The sequence below is a fragment of the Suncus etruscus genome, chromosome 15 (genome assembly GCF_024139225.1).
Source record: "Suncus etruscus isolate mSunEtr1 chromosome 15, mSunEtr1.pri.cur, whole genome shotgun sequence".
Lineage (NCBI taxonomy): Eukaryota > Metazoa > Chordata > Mammalia > Eulipotyphla > Soricidae > Suncus > Suncus etruscus.
Window position 1 is genome coordinate 52,970,385 of NC_064862.1, and position 17,849 is coordinate 52,988,233.

Sequence of the window (17,849 nt, forward strand, 5' to 3'; positions counted from 1 at the left end):
AATTAATTTGCCCCCCAAAATCAATTAGCCAAGTGAATAACTCACTGGAACCTGTCAGACTTTTCTTAAAGACTCAGGATAATTCACTTCAGGGCCAGAGGTGTCCCCCTCCCCCAGTTCTACCCAGGCCAGTGGCCCTGCAACCTCTGATATCCCACCAGTTCTGCTGGCTCTTTCCGGAATTCCAGCCAGAAGCAAACAACAACGTCCTCTCCTGTCCCTCTTCAGCACCTGTCCGACCGCTCATTCCATCCCATTTGGGCATTACGGATTGATATTTAGATTAAAGAGATAAACAGGAGCAGGAGCAGTGAGGCCTGACAATCAGAGGAAGTCGCGGCAACCGTCAATCATGCGGACTCTCTTCCCGGCCACATTGCATGGCCCCCCTCGCTGCAGATTAAAGGGGGCCCAGAAGTGCAGCTTAGATACCCCTAATGGGGTAGGGTGGATTGGGGGAGGAACCTGCCAACGTAGCTCGGGAGAAGGCTGGATGGAGGATTTAATGTGTGTCTCTCTCTCAGACTCCCGCTTCCCCTCCCCAAACTCCAGATAAAGAATTCAATTTTCTTTTAAACGGTGGGGAAATTGGAAGAGATTTTGCTCTGTTTAAGCACAGCTGGAGTCTCCCATCTCTGGGGACTGGAGAACAATGAGATCAATTAAGATGCCCGAGGTGATGTCAGGTGTGGGGGGATGGGGAGCGCCAGCCAGGTTGGGGGGTGTGTGCAGGGACATCAGGGAAGGTTGAGGCTTGGTTTCCTGTCGTCGCTAACAGATATGCCCAGGCCCGATTTTCGGGGCTGACTATCGTGTCCCTGACTTACTAATAATTCGTGTTAGCAATTTCTGGCCTTTTTTCAAGAACAGAATTGAGTCAGACCAGGGGATTAGAAGCAGGTTAGCTCTGTCACACCAAGTCCCCTCATGTCTACTCCCCACCCCAACACTCACTTGTTCCTCTGGGCTCTGAGCTTCCACAGCCAGCTGGGGGTTGTTTCCTTCTAGATCTTTTCGCTCCCTCCTGGGCTACCTCACCATAGTGCAGAAAGCTAGGATCCCCATGGCCCCCAACTGTCCTCTGTCCACATTCCTTGGACTGCGGCTCTGTCTATCCTTCCTGTCCCGTGAGGTGTGTGGGAGCTGCATTAAGGTCTTACCCAGTGGACTTTTGCTTTGGGAGGCTCCTGTGGGGATAACAGGCCCACAGGACCCTGGGCCCTGACCAGCAGCTGCCAAAGGTCCAGGCAGTGCCTGCTTGGAGCCTGCAGGGTAGGGCAGAGGCCTGGGCACCCCTGCCCCCCCCCCCCCCCCCCCCCGGCAGCCTGCAGTCTGGTGTCCTTGATTGTACTAGGAGGGTGCCTGGTCTAAGGGCAAGGCTGTCTATCCAAAAGGGTCTTCCCAGGGGCCAGAGAGATAGCATGGAGGTAAGGCTTTTGCCTTTCATGCAGAAGGATGGTGGTTCGAATTCCGGCATCTCATATGGTCTCCTATGCCTGAGCATAGAGCCAGGAGTAACCCCTGAGTGCTGCCGGGTGTGACCCCAAAACCAAAACCAAAAAAAAAAAAAAAAAAAAAAAAAGAAGGATCTTCCCAAGTATCAAATCAACTCTCTCCTGGGCCCAGAGAGGGAATGTGACTGGTCTCCTTGCCTGTCCCCTTATCTGTAACTTGCTTGAACCAGAGTACAGAAAATACTGCTGTTTCCCCCTGCGAAATCCAGGGAGTCCCTCATGCCGATCCAGCGACTGACCCCAGCTTCGGGGCTGCTGGAGGGAGACACAACACTTTCAGCTAGGACAACATGACAAGCTTGTCATAACTCAGTTAGCTGAGCCTTTTGGTGGCCTCATGATAGCTCTTCCAGCAACACCAGGAATCACATGCCCCTCCCAGGGTCCCACCCAGAATCCACATGGCTTCCCCCATAGCAAACTTAGGGGCCAGAGGGTGGCATGAACTTGGAGCAACAGCAAGGGGATTGACCAGATGTGCCCTGGGGTGTCTTTCTCAGAGACTTGCTCCCTTGGGTGCTGATGAGGTAAGAGGGACCCTTCTGTTGCAAAGCACCCAGTTCTGCAGGAGTCAGAGGTTAAGGTTCAGAGGTACCAGATGAGCCTTCCAAGTGCATGGATGAGACTGAGATCTAGTGGATCCAGCACATCGGAGTATGGGGGAGGGGGGTACCCCTGTACCTGTTCTGCAGGTGAGGGACCCCCCACCGGAATTGAAGGTGCCAATGAGGGGTACCTGAATGTCCAAGTCCCTGGACTGAGGCTGGTCTGGAGTTCTGTTTTTGGTCACACCCAGAGATATTCAGAGGTCACTCCCAAGGGCTTGGGGATACCAGGAGATTGAACCTGGGTTGGCTATATGTAAGGTAAATGCCTCCCCACTGTACTGTCTATCGAGCCCCTAGGCTGGTTTTCACTGCAAGGAGAGGCCCAAGATGCTCCTTTTCTTTGGCTGTCCCCATTATCCCGAGGGTAAGGCACGATGGGAAGGAAGAAGGGAATTAGCACTGTTTTGAATCCTGTCTGTGATGTCTTATCTGTGATACCCGTTTGATACCTTATCAGTGACACCCACCCTCTTGACACCCTCTGTCACCCCGTGACATCCTGTCAGTAATACCCTCTGTGACAGACCAGCCTGTGATATATCTAGAAGATGTCATGTGCTCAGATCTGCCCACTGCTCCCGCCCTGCAGATCCCATCTGTATGACTTCACTCAGGGCCACCCCAGACTGTTGGTGTGCAGTAGCCCAGTGAATGGTCTCTCCAAAGGAGCTAGACCTGAAGACGAAGATGCCAGATGCCCAAACCCAATTTATATCTTCTCACTAGGACAGCTGCTGATGGGGGGGGGGGGGTGTCTTTCCCTGGGATACTGAGGGTGGATGGGGGAGCAAGAAGCTTCCAGGCTCTCAAGAAGGTAACTCTGCCTCCCAGGATGCCAGAATGTCCAGAGCAAGGCTGGGGTGCAAGGGGAAGTCTAGAGCTGTTTTCTGCTCGGTTGGTGGATTTCCAGGGGAGAGTTTGGGATTGTCTTTGGTTCATGCCTCAGTAGCACCTCCAGCGCTACAGGTTGGGGAAGCAGCATGGAAGAGGTGCAGAAGACACCCATTTAGGCCCTGACCCACCCTGCTGAGCATGTGTGAATTATGAGCTGTGGGGAAGGGAAGGGAAGGGCCAGGCCTAGTCTGTCTGCAACATAACAGCTCACAGAGGCCCTGCTGGGCCCCATCTCTGCTGGGATGGGTGGGAGCCAGATGTTGGGGGGGGCATCTGGATACCCTTAGCGTGATTGAAGGAGAAGGCTTGGGGAAGGGGCAGAACTTTCCTGGTGCCCTGCTGAAGGCACCAGCTGAGTGAGTGCAGCTACACCCGTCATTGGATGGCTCTTTCCTTAACCCCTTGGACCTGCCCTGCCCTGAGTTCAGCCCCTTTGAGAGCAGTGGCCACTAGGGAGCCTGTGATCCACCACTAGCAGAAAGGCCTGTGAAAATCAGGGCTGGGCCAAAAAGGCAAAGAATCTAACCCTGCTGGATGGAACTAATCTGGGGATCAGAAGAAGCCTGGGAGGGGGAGCTGGTCCCTCTCATCCCACCCAATGCAGCATAGTCCAGAGCTGGTGGCAGATTCCTTCTCTCATTTGCATCCTGATACAGCTGCACCTGAACCTTCCTGAATGTTTGAGAAATCAGTGCCAGCCTGTTTTGTTTGATTTTCCACAGGGTTGCTGTCCTATGTAGAAAAGGGGATGGACAGACATGAAATGATGCCCCCTGCCAGCGCCTGGAGAAGTGCTGGGGAGCCTGGAGCCACTCAAGCTTCCAGACTTCTCTGGTGCCAACCTCTGCTCCACTCTAAGCTGGGTCACACCAGCTCCCACAGAGAGGGGGTGTGCAGGGCTCCGGGCCTACTAGGGTTGATTTAGTCCCTCTCCAGCTATGGCAGGAAACACACATCCTCAGCTGCCCGCCTCTCTTCACCCAGTCCCTTTTCCATGCAGTTTCTCCCTTGCAACACTGCGGGGAGTGGGAGGACTCAGCAGGGGTGCAGGCACTCACCAGCACGGTCAGCACTGAGGTGCCCACGGTGACATTCTCATAGAGGCTGACGTTGTATAGAGGCTGGCTGAACACTGGCCGGTTGTCATTCTCATTGATGAGGGTGATCTTCACCTTGGCATAGCCCACGTGTTCCGGGACACTCTCGTTGGCAAAGAGCTGTGTGGGCAGAGGGGCCTGGTGAGCACCCTGCGATCTGCCTTGCCCACAGAGCACCTGTCCATGGTGCTGCCCGTCACAGTGGTGAGACTAAGGGTCCCACCATTGAGGCCCTCAGGGCTGGGGAGGCTCCATGCTGCAGGGGGCAGGGCTGGGTTGGGCAGAGGCAGCAGAGGCTGGATGGCACCTGCTCATCCATTGGTCCTTCTAGGATGGGGCTAGAAGGGGCACCTGAGGCTGAAGGGGAACTGCACCACCGTCCAAGAATCCCACCCTCTCCCTCCTGGCTAGGGGAGAAGAGGGGTCTCACGTCGAAGTCGTAGCGGTCCACAGTCTCGTAATCCAGAGGGATGGCCACCCGGATGCGGATGTCGGCCTTGCCTTGCACGGAGGTGGGCGAGATGATGAAGTGGTGGGAGTTGTTGCCCACCAGGTACACTTCGAACATGCTGTTCAGGCCCTGGGGTGTGGAGAAAGACCAGTGGGAGATGGGGCCACAAAGGCAGAAGGGGTAAGGGGCAAGGGGAGGGCTGTAGCAGCTGACATGCTGCACTCCACAGCAGTCCTGATCTCGCTGGCCCCTCCCTATGCTCCTGGCCACGCCCTCTAGCCCATTGCTGGGACTCATGGGTGCCCCGATGCTGTATTTCCTGTGCCTAGCCATCAGGCCTCTAGGCCCCAAGTAGGGGGATCTTCTGTGGCAGGAGGCTTTGGGGGATGAGGACAGCAGAGGAAATGGGGGTGCAGGAGTGAGTGAGCGAGCAGGCATCTGTCAGGCTTGGATGGGGTAGGGGAGGCAGGTAGGGGCCCCTGGTCACCCAGACAGCCAATAGCAGTGTGGGCCTGGTGCATGAGAGCAACGTCTGCTCTGGTGAGGACCCCAGTTCGGCACTGTGCAGTAGCAGTCATGCTCCTGGGCTCCGCGATTGGCTAGCAGTTCCCTGGAGCCCCTGTCTTCCAAAGGATGACATTGCCACCTTCTCTGGCTCAAGAACTAGCCCGAAGATGGGGACAAAGATTAAGAACCCCCAAGTTCAGTCAGCTCAAGAGGGGCCTTCTCATACCCATCTTGGGGAGCAGACAGTGACAGGGTCCCCAGAGTCTCTTACCCACTTCTCCCTGCCCTGGAACCATCTCATGGAGGGACCAATGAGATGCCTGGGAGCATGTGAAGTCCAGCCAGACAATACCAACACCTCTCCTGGAATAAGGATTCCCCCACCCTGGGGGCCTGGAGGCCTGAGCTGAGTAGCCTGGGAGAGATGCCTCTCCAGTCTCTTCCCACCCTCTCACTTACCAGGTTCTACCCCAGGAAGCAGCAAACAGAGCAGGAGACAGAGGGCCGGTGACAGGAAGGAAACAGAAGTTCATGAGTTGAAAGAAAGAAACAATAAATGAAACAGAGATAGGGTTTGAGGGCAATTGCTGAAAGGCTCAGGGAGGGTCTGTGCAACCCCTCACTGAGCCCTCACTGAGGCAGAGGTTGGGCACAAAGTGAGGGTATGGAGCGGGCAGGATGCTGGAACCCCAGGCTCTGAGCAGAGGAACCAAGGACCAACAGGATGACCTGGGTCACATCCTTCCCCAGCAACTGCGGGACAGAACAGCCTTGGGGCTCCAAAGGTGTCTGGGAGCAGGGTCAAGGGTCAGGCTTTGGGAGGGCTGGGCAGTGGCATGTGGGGGGTCAGGGAGGGCAGAAACATCAGAGGGGGAGCCTGAGATCCTGGGCTTTATCCCTGCACATCACATACATGCAGGCACACACATCCCACACACATTACACACATGCACTTACACACATCACACGCATCACACCTATATCTCGAGGGGCCCATGTCCAGACTTGGTGAACAGAAGCTCAGGCATGGCCAGCACTGAGTCTCATGTCTGCCTGACCCCCTGCTTCCTACCTCCGACATACATCCCTTCCTTTTGCCATTGTCACCATCAGGGCATGCTGGGCTGAAAGGGATGGACTTCGCCCTCCCTAGATTCAATGACACTGGTCTGAGAGGCACAGACGGCAGTGCAAGGGACCAAGTGTGGGCTAGTGAAGGGGACTCAGCCAGGCTAGGTGCGGAGCTTGGAGTGGAAAGAGCACAGGGTGAGCAGCTAGCTACCTTGACTGTGGCCAGCCCCAAGTCAATCCAGCACTGTCCAAGGTGACTCTGAACCAGGAGTAGTGGCCTCAAAAGCCTCTTCCTCCCCAATTCATGTGTAGGCAGAGATTGGCCCTGGGACCCCCAACACTGAGGGAGGAAGTAGGAGCAAACTTGGAGCTGGTGCCTGAGCAGTGGAGTCAAAGGACAGATTCTGGAAATCAGAACTCTAGGGCTCAACTCTTCCTCTTCCTTTTTCTTCCCTCCCTCTTTTTTTTCCTCCCTCCCTTCCTCCTTTCCTTCTCCATTCCTCCCTTCTCCTTGCCCCTCTCAGGGACTTCGCTGTCCTGAGACCACTAGGCTCTCCTGACCAAGTCCCCTAAAGGTGTAGCCTGACCCTTTCAGAACTCTCCCAGTATTCCAGCTGGTTTAGTCATGTGTGTGCCCATGTGTGTATATATGTGACTGTACATGCATAGGTGTGTGTGTATGTGATGCAGCTAGATAAGTGGCCCAAAGTGCCTCTGGATGCAGCCTGGGGGGGTCCCCAGTCTAAAAGCACCTTCTTCCATCAAGCTCCAGTTCTCTCAAATATTCTGGTAACAGCCGTTCGTTTTCCCAGTAAAACAGACCGGCAGGGCAGATTCTAGCTCTGTGCCCACCTCCCCCAAATAGTCAGGAGCTCTCCAGCATCTCAGCAAGATAATTTGAGGGGTGTGGCAAGGTTGGGGGCTTGTAGGTAGAAGAGCAGAGTGGAAGAGAGGGGCAGGGGCACAGCCCCAAGTGGTGGGAACGAGAAATGGTGGGCTCCTGCCCCCAGTGCTCTTGCTTACTGCCCAGCCCTGCCTATCTATCAGGTGGGGGTTAGGGGCTGCTTTGTGGGTGGGGAGAGTCAGAGGGAGCCAGGGGAGAGGCAGGAAGCCCTTTGGAGCTGTGGAGGGGCAATTTTGTTGGGGAAGGAGATAAAGGAGAACATCAAAGGCTTCCCAGAGAGTGTGGAGAGGAGCCCTCGGATTAAATTCTCTTCCAGCCAGGCAGTGCGATGAGGAGGCTGATAGCCGCAGCCTGCGGTCTTGGAGCCCGGCTCTCTCTGCTGCACCAGGCCGGGAGCCATAGGCTGCCCACAGGGCTGGACGTGTGGCTCTGGCTTTATTTATTCATGGGAGGGGGATGCGGAGCCTACCCCCGTTGGCTGCTCTGAGGCGGAGCCCACCCCCCAGTGCCTTATCAGCGGCTTCCAGAAGGGACTGCCTCCCACCCCGCTCCTGTTCCCCCAAACTCAGCCACCAAGGCAGCCTTGAGAGGGTCAGAGGAGCTGCCCAAGCCTGGCAGCACAGACCCAGAGGTTCCTGGTTACTCGGGTAGAACTTCCTTAGAAGTTGGGGAGACCTGGCTATGCTCCAGCATCCCCTGCCAAGGGGCCAGTCCCTCAACAGAAGGCAGAATCTGGCCACCCCATCCCCTCTTTCCTTCCTCTCAGTTCTTTCTTCTAGTACCTTTCTCTCACCTTCTTTCTCCCTCCTTGATCCCCTACCTGTATCCTTCCCTTAATCTCCATCTCCCCAGACCAGTCTCCTGTTTACTTCCCTCTTCACCCCCTTACCCCCTCTCCCTTCCTGCTCCCCCCACACCCTCTTATCTGCTAAATTCCAAACATGCCTGCACAGACAGGATCAATCGGAGGCTGCCTTCAGCTTATCTCTGCTCCAAATGATTGATTTTCCCTCTTTAAGAGTAATTTGTTGGTGAATTCCGTGTATTGCAAAAACCCCTGTGAAATAGAATTCAACCCTACTGGCAGCTGGCACTTTTTTTTTGTGTGTGTGTGGGGCTGGGGGAGAGAATATGACAGTGAGTGCTGTCAGTGTGTGGATGAATCCTCTCTGGAGAAGAGCGCAGAGGGCCAGCAGGGGCTTCTCCCCAGGCCCAGCCCTGCTTCCATTGGCCATAGACAGCCTGGGCTCTCACCGGAAGACTCAAAATGGTGTGTCAGTGGGCAACATGAGGGACAACATGAGGGAGGAGCCTGTTGGAATTCTGTCCCCCTCACTGTCAAAGCATTGCCTGGGAGCACGATGGGAATCTGTCATTTACAGAGCCCTCCTTTCCCTTCCGCTGCCCCCACCTCGGTCAATCCCACCCCCAGATACTCAGAAAAGTTCCCTGTGGCAGCAGCCTGGGCTCCATGTCTTCTTCTTCTGCATCCCAGGCTTGTTTGGCCAGAGCCTTAGTTTCCCCACCCTAGGAAAAGCCACCTGTAGTCAGACAGCAGGGGTGCTGAACCTCACTGGCTGGGATTGGGGGGGGGAGGGTTCTCAGGTCCCAGATCTTCGAGGTGAGTCCCCGAGACAGCACAGTAGGAGGCGCTGTGTGGAGGCCATGCACAGACACTCAGCTCACAGGGCCTCCAGGGCTCCCAAGGCTGGGCTGACTTTCAGGGAAACCCAACATTGCTGCTCAGCTCTGCCGACCTTTGCTCTGTGAAGGTCCCAGCTGGAGTGAGACCCAGGCACTCAGGGCAGAGGGAACCGCGCCCACTCCAGCATTGGTACCAACCATGGCTGCCACCTAGTTCCATGCTCAGAACCAACATTTGTGGCTGATGGTTTTGGAACATCCCGGTGGGAGAGCTTGGGGCCTAAGTGCTCCATTCTTTTTTTTTTTTTTTTTTTTTTTTGGTTTTTTTGGGCCACACCCGGTGACGCTCAGGGGTTACTCCTGGCTATGTGCTCAGAAGTCGCTCCTGGCTTGGGGGACCATATGGGACACCGGGGGATCGAACCGCGGTCCGTCCTAGGCTAGCGCAGGCAAGGCAGGCACCTTACCTCTAGCGCCACCGCCCGGCCCCAAGTGCTCCATTCTTCACCCCCAAGAAACCAGGGGGCCAGGTCATGTTCCCCTTTCCCTCCTGCACAAGTTGAAATATGGGCACAGCATAAAAAGCCAAGGGCAGCCCCTCAGTGTTTGTGCTCCCCATTCAACTTTGGGGTGGGCTACTTGATCAGAAACTGTGGACCTCCCTTGCTCCACTGACCCCCCCCAGCCCCCCACCAGAGTTGGGCATGACCTGGGGGATAAAATGGGTGTAGGCAAATGTGGGTGTCTTCCGAGGTCAGGAAGAGGGTACAAACTGCAGAGAAATGCAGCCCATATATTCCAACCCTCTTGGTGGACCCTTGAGATGTCGAATCACCACCTGAGGGGCTGGGGATGAGAAATGAAGAGGGTTCAGGCTGGGGAGCAGGGAGGTGGAGTTGAGCTTGTGCAGGCCTGGTCTCAGCAGCTACCAGCTCTATTTACCATGAGAAAACTAGTTTCCTGCTCCCACAGAGAGAAAAATGTGTGGCAAGGAGCAAGAATCTCTCCGCTGCATGGAAATGGGGTAGCTTTGTGGCTAATCACTCTAGTTTAGATTCTGGGTCTCTGCTGGAGTCAGGGGTCCCTCAGGCTCCTGCGTCAGGGAGGAGTTGAGGACCCAGAATGAGGGGCAGGATCCTGGGAATCCCAGGCTCTGGGGTACCCTGCAAATGAAGGGGTAACCCAATGCCTCAGGAGGCCTGGGGGAGGACAGTCTATATCTTCCACCTGTCAGGGCCTCACTATGCAGAGCTGGGCAGAATCAGACCTTCACAGGGTATAAACATCTTAAGGACAGCCAGGGTCTATACCAGGGTCTATGACCTCCAGCTGAGACCTAAGCACAGCCCCCAGGCCAGCTTAGACCCTCCCTCTACTGGACACCCCCCAAACCAGGTCTGCCACATAATAGCCAGGGATGAATAGACAGGGAATTAAATGCATGGATGATATGAGCTCACTGGTTGGGTAGGGGGTAGGAGAGGAAGTCAGAGAGGAGCCAAGACAGACAGAAACCTGGAGAAGAGAGGGGAAGGGAGAGGGAAAAGGAAGAGAAAAGGAGGGAGAAGGATGAAGGGAGAGGGAGTAAATGGAGGGCGGAACCCCTGGTAAAGAGGCAGGGGTGGAATGATAGCACAATGGGAAGGCTTTTGCCTTGCATGAGGCCAAACAGTGTTTGATTCCCAGCATCCCATATGGCACCCCCCCCACCCCGTTCTGCTAGAAGTGATTTCTGAGCACTGCTAGGTGTGGCCCCTCAAAAAACAAAAAAAAGGCAAGAGGGGACATTCTCAGACCCCCCTCATTTCAGCCTGTTCCTTTGAACTCCTGTACTCCCAGACTAGCCCCTCCCAACCTGCCTCTTCCTCCAGACCCCAGAGACACATTCCCACAGGAAGGTCTTTCTCATGCTCAGGAACACTCACTGTGACCCCCACTGGACTTTCTGTGGTGGAGAGAAGGGCTGTTTTATCAAAAAGCCACCAGCAGTGCTATTCACATTCCCTCATCTCTGGGGGGCTGAAGTTGGAGCAGTTCTGTTTTGCCCTGGAGTGAATGGACATTTGGGGGGTACGGCCTGCTTACTGAGAGATGTCCTGAGTATCCCTTTACAGCTGCCCTGTCCCTCTGCACCCTGAGCAGGGTAGGGTGGGGGCAGCTCAGAGGAGGGATGTCTCAGCACCAGCTGTGTTTGATGCTAGGGGGCTGCCTTTGCAGTGACCCTTCTCTGTGCCTGTCTTTGAGCCAGTCGGCTTTGCCCACAAGTGGGTGCCCCATGTCCCACCACCAGGAGCTGAACCCTGAGGGTGCCAGGACAGAGCTTGAAGGCAGAAGGGAGAAGAGGTCCCTGCCATGTTTCTACACAGGGAAAGACCAGACTGGCCAACTGCAAGTGCCAATTGCCAGTGCATTTGGGCTTTCTCTAATGAGAGCAATTAAGACTCATTAGGCTGGGAGGAAAGTAAACTCAGATATGGATGCTAATGTGGACACTAATTGTGCCCCTGATGGATGCTGTTGCTGCTGCTGCTTTGGCGCCTGGTACTCTCCCTCCTCCCTTAGGGCAGCTCCTCTGCCTGCTCCAGCCCCATCTCCCCTAATGTCACATGGGGTGCTGAGGGGGTGCTGATAGCTACAATCCTGCCCCTCTACTCTGTCTTCACACCTCTCAGCAAATCCTGCATAGGACATGAAGGCAGCATGCACAGATCTGAGCTGGACTTGCACAGCACACAGAACTCCCCTAAGTCTTCAGAGGACCCCCCCATAGCCAGGGCACTGCAGTCAGCAGCTAAAGGTAAACTTCTCCTTGCCAAGCTACTGCTTCCTCAGCAAATGAGAACTCTATTTTTTTTTTTTTTAATTTTGGGCCACACCTCGTGACACTCAGGGCTATGCACTCAGAAATTGCTCCTGATTTGGGGGACCATATGGGACTCGGGAGATCTAACCGTGATCCATCCTAGGTCAGATGCGTGCAAGGCAAACACCTTACTGCTACATGACCGCTCTGGCCCCGAGAACTCTATTTCTCTAAGAGCTCAGAACACATATCCTGGGCCCGGAGAGATAGCACAGCAGCGTTTGCCTTGCAAGCAGCCGATCCAAGACCAAAGGTGGTTGGTTCGAATCCTGGTGTTCCATATGGTCCCCTGTGCCTGCCAGGAGCTATTTCTGAGCAGACAGCCAGGAGTCACCCCTGAGCACCGTCGGGTATGGCCCAAAAACCAAAAAAAAAAAAAAAAAAAAAAGAGAACACATATCCTGGGCCAGCACTGTCAACACACTACACACAAGCACACACAACTCACACACAATGTATACACACTAATTCACACACATGCTCAGCCTCACAACGCACTCACACAATACACATAAACTCAGTTACACACAGTGCATACACTCACACAAGCGAAGCCACACACGGATATGAACTCACCATGTACATATACTCACACGCAATACACATACTCCTAACACGTCCACAGACTCACACAAATATCATATAGACACACCAGGTCAACAAGTTCACAATACATACTTGCCCACATTCATAGTCATGCTTACATATTCACACAGCACACACAGGCCACACACAGACACACACACACACTCCACACTCACTTTCATATTCACACTCACACAGTAACACAAACACCGAGCTTACACACAATACACTGGGCAGGTACATATAGTCACACACAATACACATATTCGCACACACATTCTCCACATATACACACATTCACTTCCTATCCTATACTCACATACTCTAATTCACACTTCCACACACAGCTGGTCTGTGAATCCCCCGGGGACTCCCCTGCGCTGGCCGTGGGTATAGCCTTTGGGGATCTCCCATCGGGGCTCCTGTAGCTCCAGGGAGAAGGACTGGATTGAGGAGGAAGTGGGTATCTCTCAGGGAATAATCCAGTGTCTGTATATACCTGGGGAGGGTGCGGTGTGGGCAGCTCTGGGGAGAAGCTGGCGAGGTCCAGGACAGAGGGAGACAGGCAGATGGTATAAGGGAAGGGGAACCCCAGAACTATAGGAGTGATAGGACAGGTTGGCATAGAGCCAAGAGGTGAACCAGGGCTCTGCCTCTGAGCTGCTCAACAGGCTTCTCTGCCTCATCCCATCCCTGCCTGTGAATGAAGCTAATTCGATTTACAGAGACCAAAAAAGTAGGAGGCATCCACTAGATCAGGGGCCCAGGAAATCCTCTGGTTCTGAGGGAGGTTGGAATATAGCTTGTGGGTAGAGCACTCCCATGCAATCAGGTGCAGAAAAGCCCTAATAATCACCAGCATTATATAAAGGCTTTAGTAGGGGCAACTGGGGAGGGATGGGGGAGGCACAGACTGGCAGCAAGCCCAGTCCCCACTTCCTTCCTGTGCATCTTTGCTTTGAAGTGGAGACATTTTTTAGGAGGGCCCCAATCTTGGAGGAGGAACCCTATAGATGTGTGAGGTCTGCAGCCCTCACCTCAACCCCACTACACCAGAGAGAAGGTTCTGGGTGTCAGTGCTGGGGGCATACACATAGAACCAGAAGGGAGCGTTTGACTTTTCTGACTTTTACTTATATTTTTTCTTTGCTTTTGTTTTTGGGTCACACCAGGTGGCATGAGGCATTATTCCTGGCTCTGCTCTTGGAAATCAGATAGGTGGTGCTCAGGAATCATATAGGATGCTGTAGATCAGGGGTCTCAAACTTGTGGCCTTTGGGCCGTTTGCGGCCCTCCGTACAACATTTTGTGGCCCTGCCCTAGAGGAATCTTTTTTTGTTTTGTTTTGTTTTAGTTGTTTAGGTCACACCCCCCAATGTTCAAGGCTTACTACTGACTTTGCACTCAAGGATCACCCCGACTTTGCCTCCTGCAGCTCCCAGGTAAATTGAGTTTGAGATCCCTCCTGTAGATTGAACCTAGGTGGGCCACTGGAAAGGCAAACATCCTCCCTGCTGTGCTATGGCTTCATTTCATCTGTTACTTCTTTCTTTCTTTTTTTTTTTTTTCTTTTTGGTTTTTGGGTCACACCCAGCAGCGCTCAGGGGTCATTTCTGGCTCTATGCTCAGAAATCACTCCTGGCAGGCTCGGGGGACCATATGGGATGCTGGGATTCGAACCACCAACCATCTGCATGAAAGGCAAATGCCTTACTCCATGCTCTCTCTGGTTCCTGTTACTTGTTTTTGTTTTTTGTTTTTGGGTCACACCCGGCAGCGCTAAGGGGTCACTCCTCGCTCTATGCTCAGAAATCACTCCTGGCAGGCTCGGGGGACCATATGGGATGTTGGTATTCGAACCACCGACCTTCTGCATGAAAGGCAAATGCCTTACCTCCATGCTATCTCTCCAGCCCCGAGTTACTTATTTCTTAATTGGAATTACACTCAGCCCTCATGGAGCCCTTCCCTGCAATGTTCTAGTACTGGGTGCATGAGGGCCACTGGGATTCCATGCAGCAGTGTTTGGCAACATATGTGAAGTTGGGGACCATTCTTAGGCCTTACACAAGCTAAGCAGGTGTTCTACCTCCTGAGCAAACTTCACAGTCCCACCAGAGAACTTTGGGAGACCAAAAGAAGCAGCAAGGCTGGGTACCCTGGCCTGGGCATGGGGCTAATAATGCTGATTTCCCTCTGTCTAGGCTCTTCATCTTGGTTGCCCCCAGCCCAGAGCCCAGCCCCTATTGCCTCTGAGCATAGTTTGAGCCTGCTAGCTGAGCAAGAGGTGCAGAAAATTGGATGATTCTATCACTTTTACCCCAGCTCTGGGGAATGGGAGACTCAGTGAAAGACAAGTGACCCCCTGCCAGATCTTATTATCTCCCTAATGGAGGGGAAAGAGGGGTCTGGAAAACTGGACAATGAGTGAACCCTCAGCTGTCAGCCCTTCCCAATCCTCACCTCTTCCTGGTTCAGGTTCCTGGTTCAACTTTCCAGCTTGGAAAACAGGAAAGTGGTGAGAGGCCCATGAGCCTGGGGGCTGGGGGTACAGAGCAGTGGGGACCCCTATCTGCAGCCCCTGAAGTAGCAGGATGCCCACTGCCTGTCTGCCATAGAGCACATGCTGGATGGAGCTTTTGGGGGACTCAGGGAGCAGTAAGTCTGGAACTGGAGAACTGACCCCTGCTTCCCTGCTTGCACCTTGCCCTATGTCTTGCCAATAGACACGGGACCAAGAAAGTTAGTTCTTTTTTATTATTTTATTTTATTTTTGTTTGTTTGTTTTGGACCACAACTCAGCATCACTCAGGGGTTACTTTTGGCTCTGTGCTCAGAAATTGCTCCAGGAATGCTCAGTGGAACCATATGGAATGCCAGGGATTGAATCCTGCATGCAGGGCAAACATCCTATCTGCTCTGCTATCACTTTAGCCAGAGAAAGTTCTGAAAGGGAAGCTGAGCTTCCAGGGCTGCAGTTAGAATAAGGAACCCCAAGAGTTGTGACAGGTGAGAGCAGGGCCAGCTTCTTCTAGCGAACACCCCAGAGGAAGAGTCTGTCCCAGTGTGCATACAACCTTGGATCCCCCACATGAGTCACAGCACTCCACCACCCCTTCCACCCAGCACTATCTCCCCACCCCTGTTCTAGAAGCAAGGCTGTGACTCCTCTCTTTCGATCCTCAAATAGAACACACTAGGGTTCTGTGAACTCACAAAATTCTGGAGTTGGTGACCTTCAAACACATCATCCTGATAATGATTTAATCCAATAACACAGTCACACAAAAACTTACAAAGAAATCATAGAACCCGAAAACATAACCAGAGGAGTGGCAGAGACCAATGACATTTTAAGTCACCCTGGAACCCATACATGAAACTACAAACAACTAGACAAGAAGAGCAAAGTCAAAGCACCAGTAGAGAAGGATGACAGTAAGGTCATCTGAACCCCACAGAGATGTCCCTTATGGGGAAGGCCTTAGAGTGATATATAAGAAAGAATCATTTCCAGACTGCAACAGAACAACAGGGAAGGAGCTGAGAACCCCACTAAGATGAGTGAGTGAAGCCCAGAAGACTTGACCAGTGCTAACCGTCAGGCTAGATAACCTCTCAGGTAAGGACTTTAGAGAGAACCTGGTAAGGATGTTCAAGGAGTTGAAAGGAATAATCAATGAAGCATAGGCCAGCATGAGGACAGAATTACGGAGTCTGCACCAACATGGATGGAACTAGAGGACAAATACTGAGTGAAGTCAGTCAGGAGGAAAGGAAAGGGACAGATGTGGAATAATCTGCTATATGGGACTTAAAGACACACAGTGAGGTATCCACAAAGATCCAAAAGCAACACAAGGGCAGAAATGCCCCACAAATTGAGTTTGGAGGTACAAAGAAGGGGGGCTGAGTTTCTTAGGGGAAGGTGACAGGTATGGGGTTGGTTATGGGTGTAGGAGTTAAATTCATGAGAAACCATTATTAGCAGTATTGTAAAAAAGGAAGTATGGGAGCAGAAATGAGAAAACTATAGTTGGAAGTGACAATGACAGAAGTCTGTCTGTGAAATGAAAAACTCAGCATAAGGTCTGGGCAGCAGAGTGACAGCAGCTGAGGACACAATCATTGAGTCCCAAGAGGAGCTGCAGAAAACCTCTAGAAAACAGCAGAAGATGAAAAAATAGCCTCTCAAAATCCATGAGAGAACATGAGAAGTATGGGATGGATTCAAGAGGAACATATGAATCAAAGGAGTGAGTCTCTTTAGAAGAAGAGAGTGGATGAAGACTTGTTAGGGAGATGACTCACAGCTGAGATGCTCCCAGAGCTGAATAAAGTGCCCCAATTCAAGAGACAAGAAAGGGGCCAGAGAGATAGCATGGAGGTAAGGCATTTGTCTTGCATGCAGAAGGATGTTGGTTCGAATCCCGGCATCCCATATGGTCTCCCGAGCCTGCCAGGAGCGATTTCTGAGCGTAGAGCCAGGAGTAACCCTTAAGCGCTGCCGGTGTGACCCAAAAACAAAAACAAAAAACAAAATAAAACAAAAAGGTGCAGGAAAGGTCCCAGCCAAAAGAGACCTAAACAGAATGGAGATCCAGAAGGGAATCTTTTCCATCTTTCTGTATGCTATGGGCCCATATGACAGTCTTGTGAAACCCACAAGACCCTTATATGTAATAAATAATATTACTTATATTTATATAACTTTTTTGAGGTGATGGGGATTGAACCCAAGGCAAATTCTCTACTGCTGAATTACATCTCTGGATCCTCAAATAATGTTCTCACAGCACAAAATAAAAAGTACGTGAGATCACAAAGTCCAATGCTTATTCTGATATGCAGTTATCAAAGACTTTTTAAGAAGCACATTCTAGCAGAATGATATGCTAATGCAGAATTTACAGTCTGTAGGATCGATGAAAGTGAAAATGAGTTTCTTCTTTTTTTTTTTCCCAGCCATACCCTGTTGTGCTCAGGGCTTACTCCTGGCTCTGAGTTCAGGATCATCTCCTGGTGGAGAGAGGGAAATCCTATGTGGTGCCAGGAATGGAACCAGGGTCAACCACGTGCAAAGCAAGTGCCTAAACCTTTGTACCAACTCTCTGGCCCCAGGCTATGGATTAAAACCTGGGGTCTGCCCACATTTGCTCATCACAATCTGGCAGCCCTGAACACCATAAGTTCATGAGCCATAGTGCAAGTACCTGGGCTAGCCTGAATGGTGAGAGTGATCCCAGCGGGACCACCAATGGGCATGTGGCCGAGCATACAACTAAGAGAGTGACCTTGACAAGTGCGTGTGAGAACCACAACCCAAGGGTGGGCCCTGGGCAGGCACCCCACCACACGTGTGTGAAACCTGGGTACTTACAATAGCACCAGCAAAGAGAGGAAAGAGAAATGGGAGATGGGACCATATGGACCCTCATTTGCACTGAGTGATGAGCCTACATGGGATCTGGGGCTGGCTGTGATCTCTAATCAAATGATAGAAAAAATATTGAGATCCCCCTCAAGCCCTGTCAGAACTCCAGGCTTCCAGTAAGGCTGTGTGTGTGTGTGTGTGTGTGTGTGTGTGTATTTCCACATTAAAGGGGCTGAGAGCTCCTCCTCCCAGACTCTGAACCCCTCTCCTACAAGGGGGCCTGCTGTGGTCCCAGAGTGCATCGGTGCTGAAGGCTGGGGCTGGGGCGGGGCTGGAG

General features: G+C 52.7%; 2 protein-coding genes across 2 annotated transcripts in view; one reads left to right on the forward strand and one right to left on the reverse strand.

Annotated features, from left to right (window-relative positions):
• Nucleotides 1-17,849, forward strand: part of SPOCK2 (SPARC (osteonectin), cwcv and kazal like domains proteoglycan 2) — an 836,669-nt gene that overhangs the window by 310,109 nt on the left and 508,711 nt on the right. The window lies entirely within an intron of this gene.
• CDH23 (cadherin related 23) overlaps nt 1-17,849 on the reverse strand; it is a 343,293-nt gene that overhangs the window by 126,967 nt on the left and 198,477 nt on the right. Inside the window, exons 12-14 of the mRNA XM_049789257.1 lie at nt 5,531-5,536; nt 4,544-4,693; nt 4,075-4,233 (exon numbers count right to left, since the gene is read on the reverse strand). Coding sequence (XP_049645214.1) covers nt 4,075-4,233; nt 4,544-4,693; nt 5,531-5,536 — 315 coding nt within the window. The remainder of the gene's footprint in view (nt 1-4,074; nt 4,234-4,543; nt 4,694-5,530; nt 5,537-17,849) is intronic.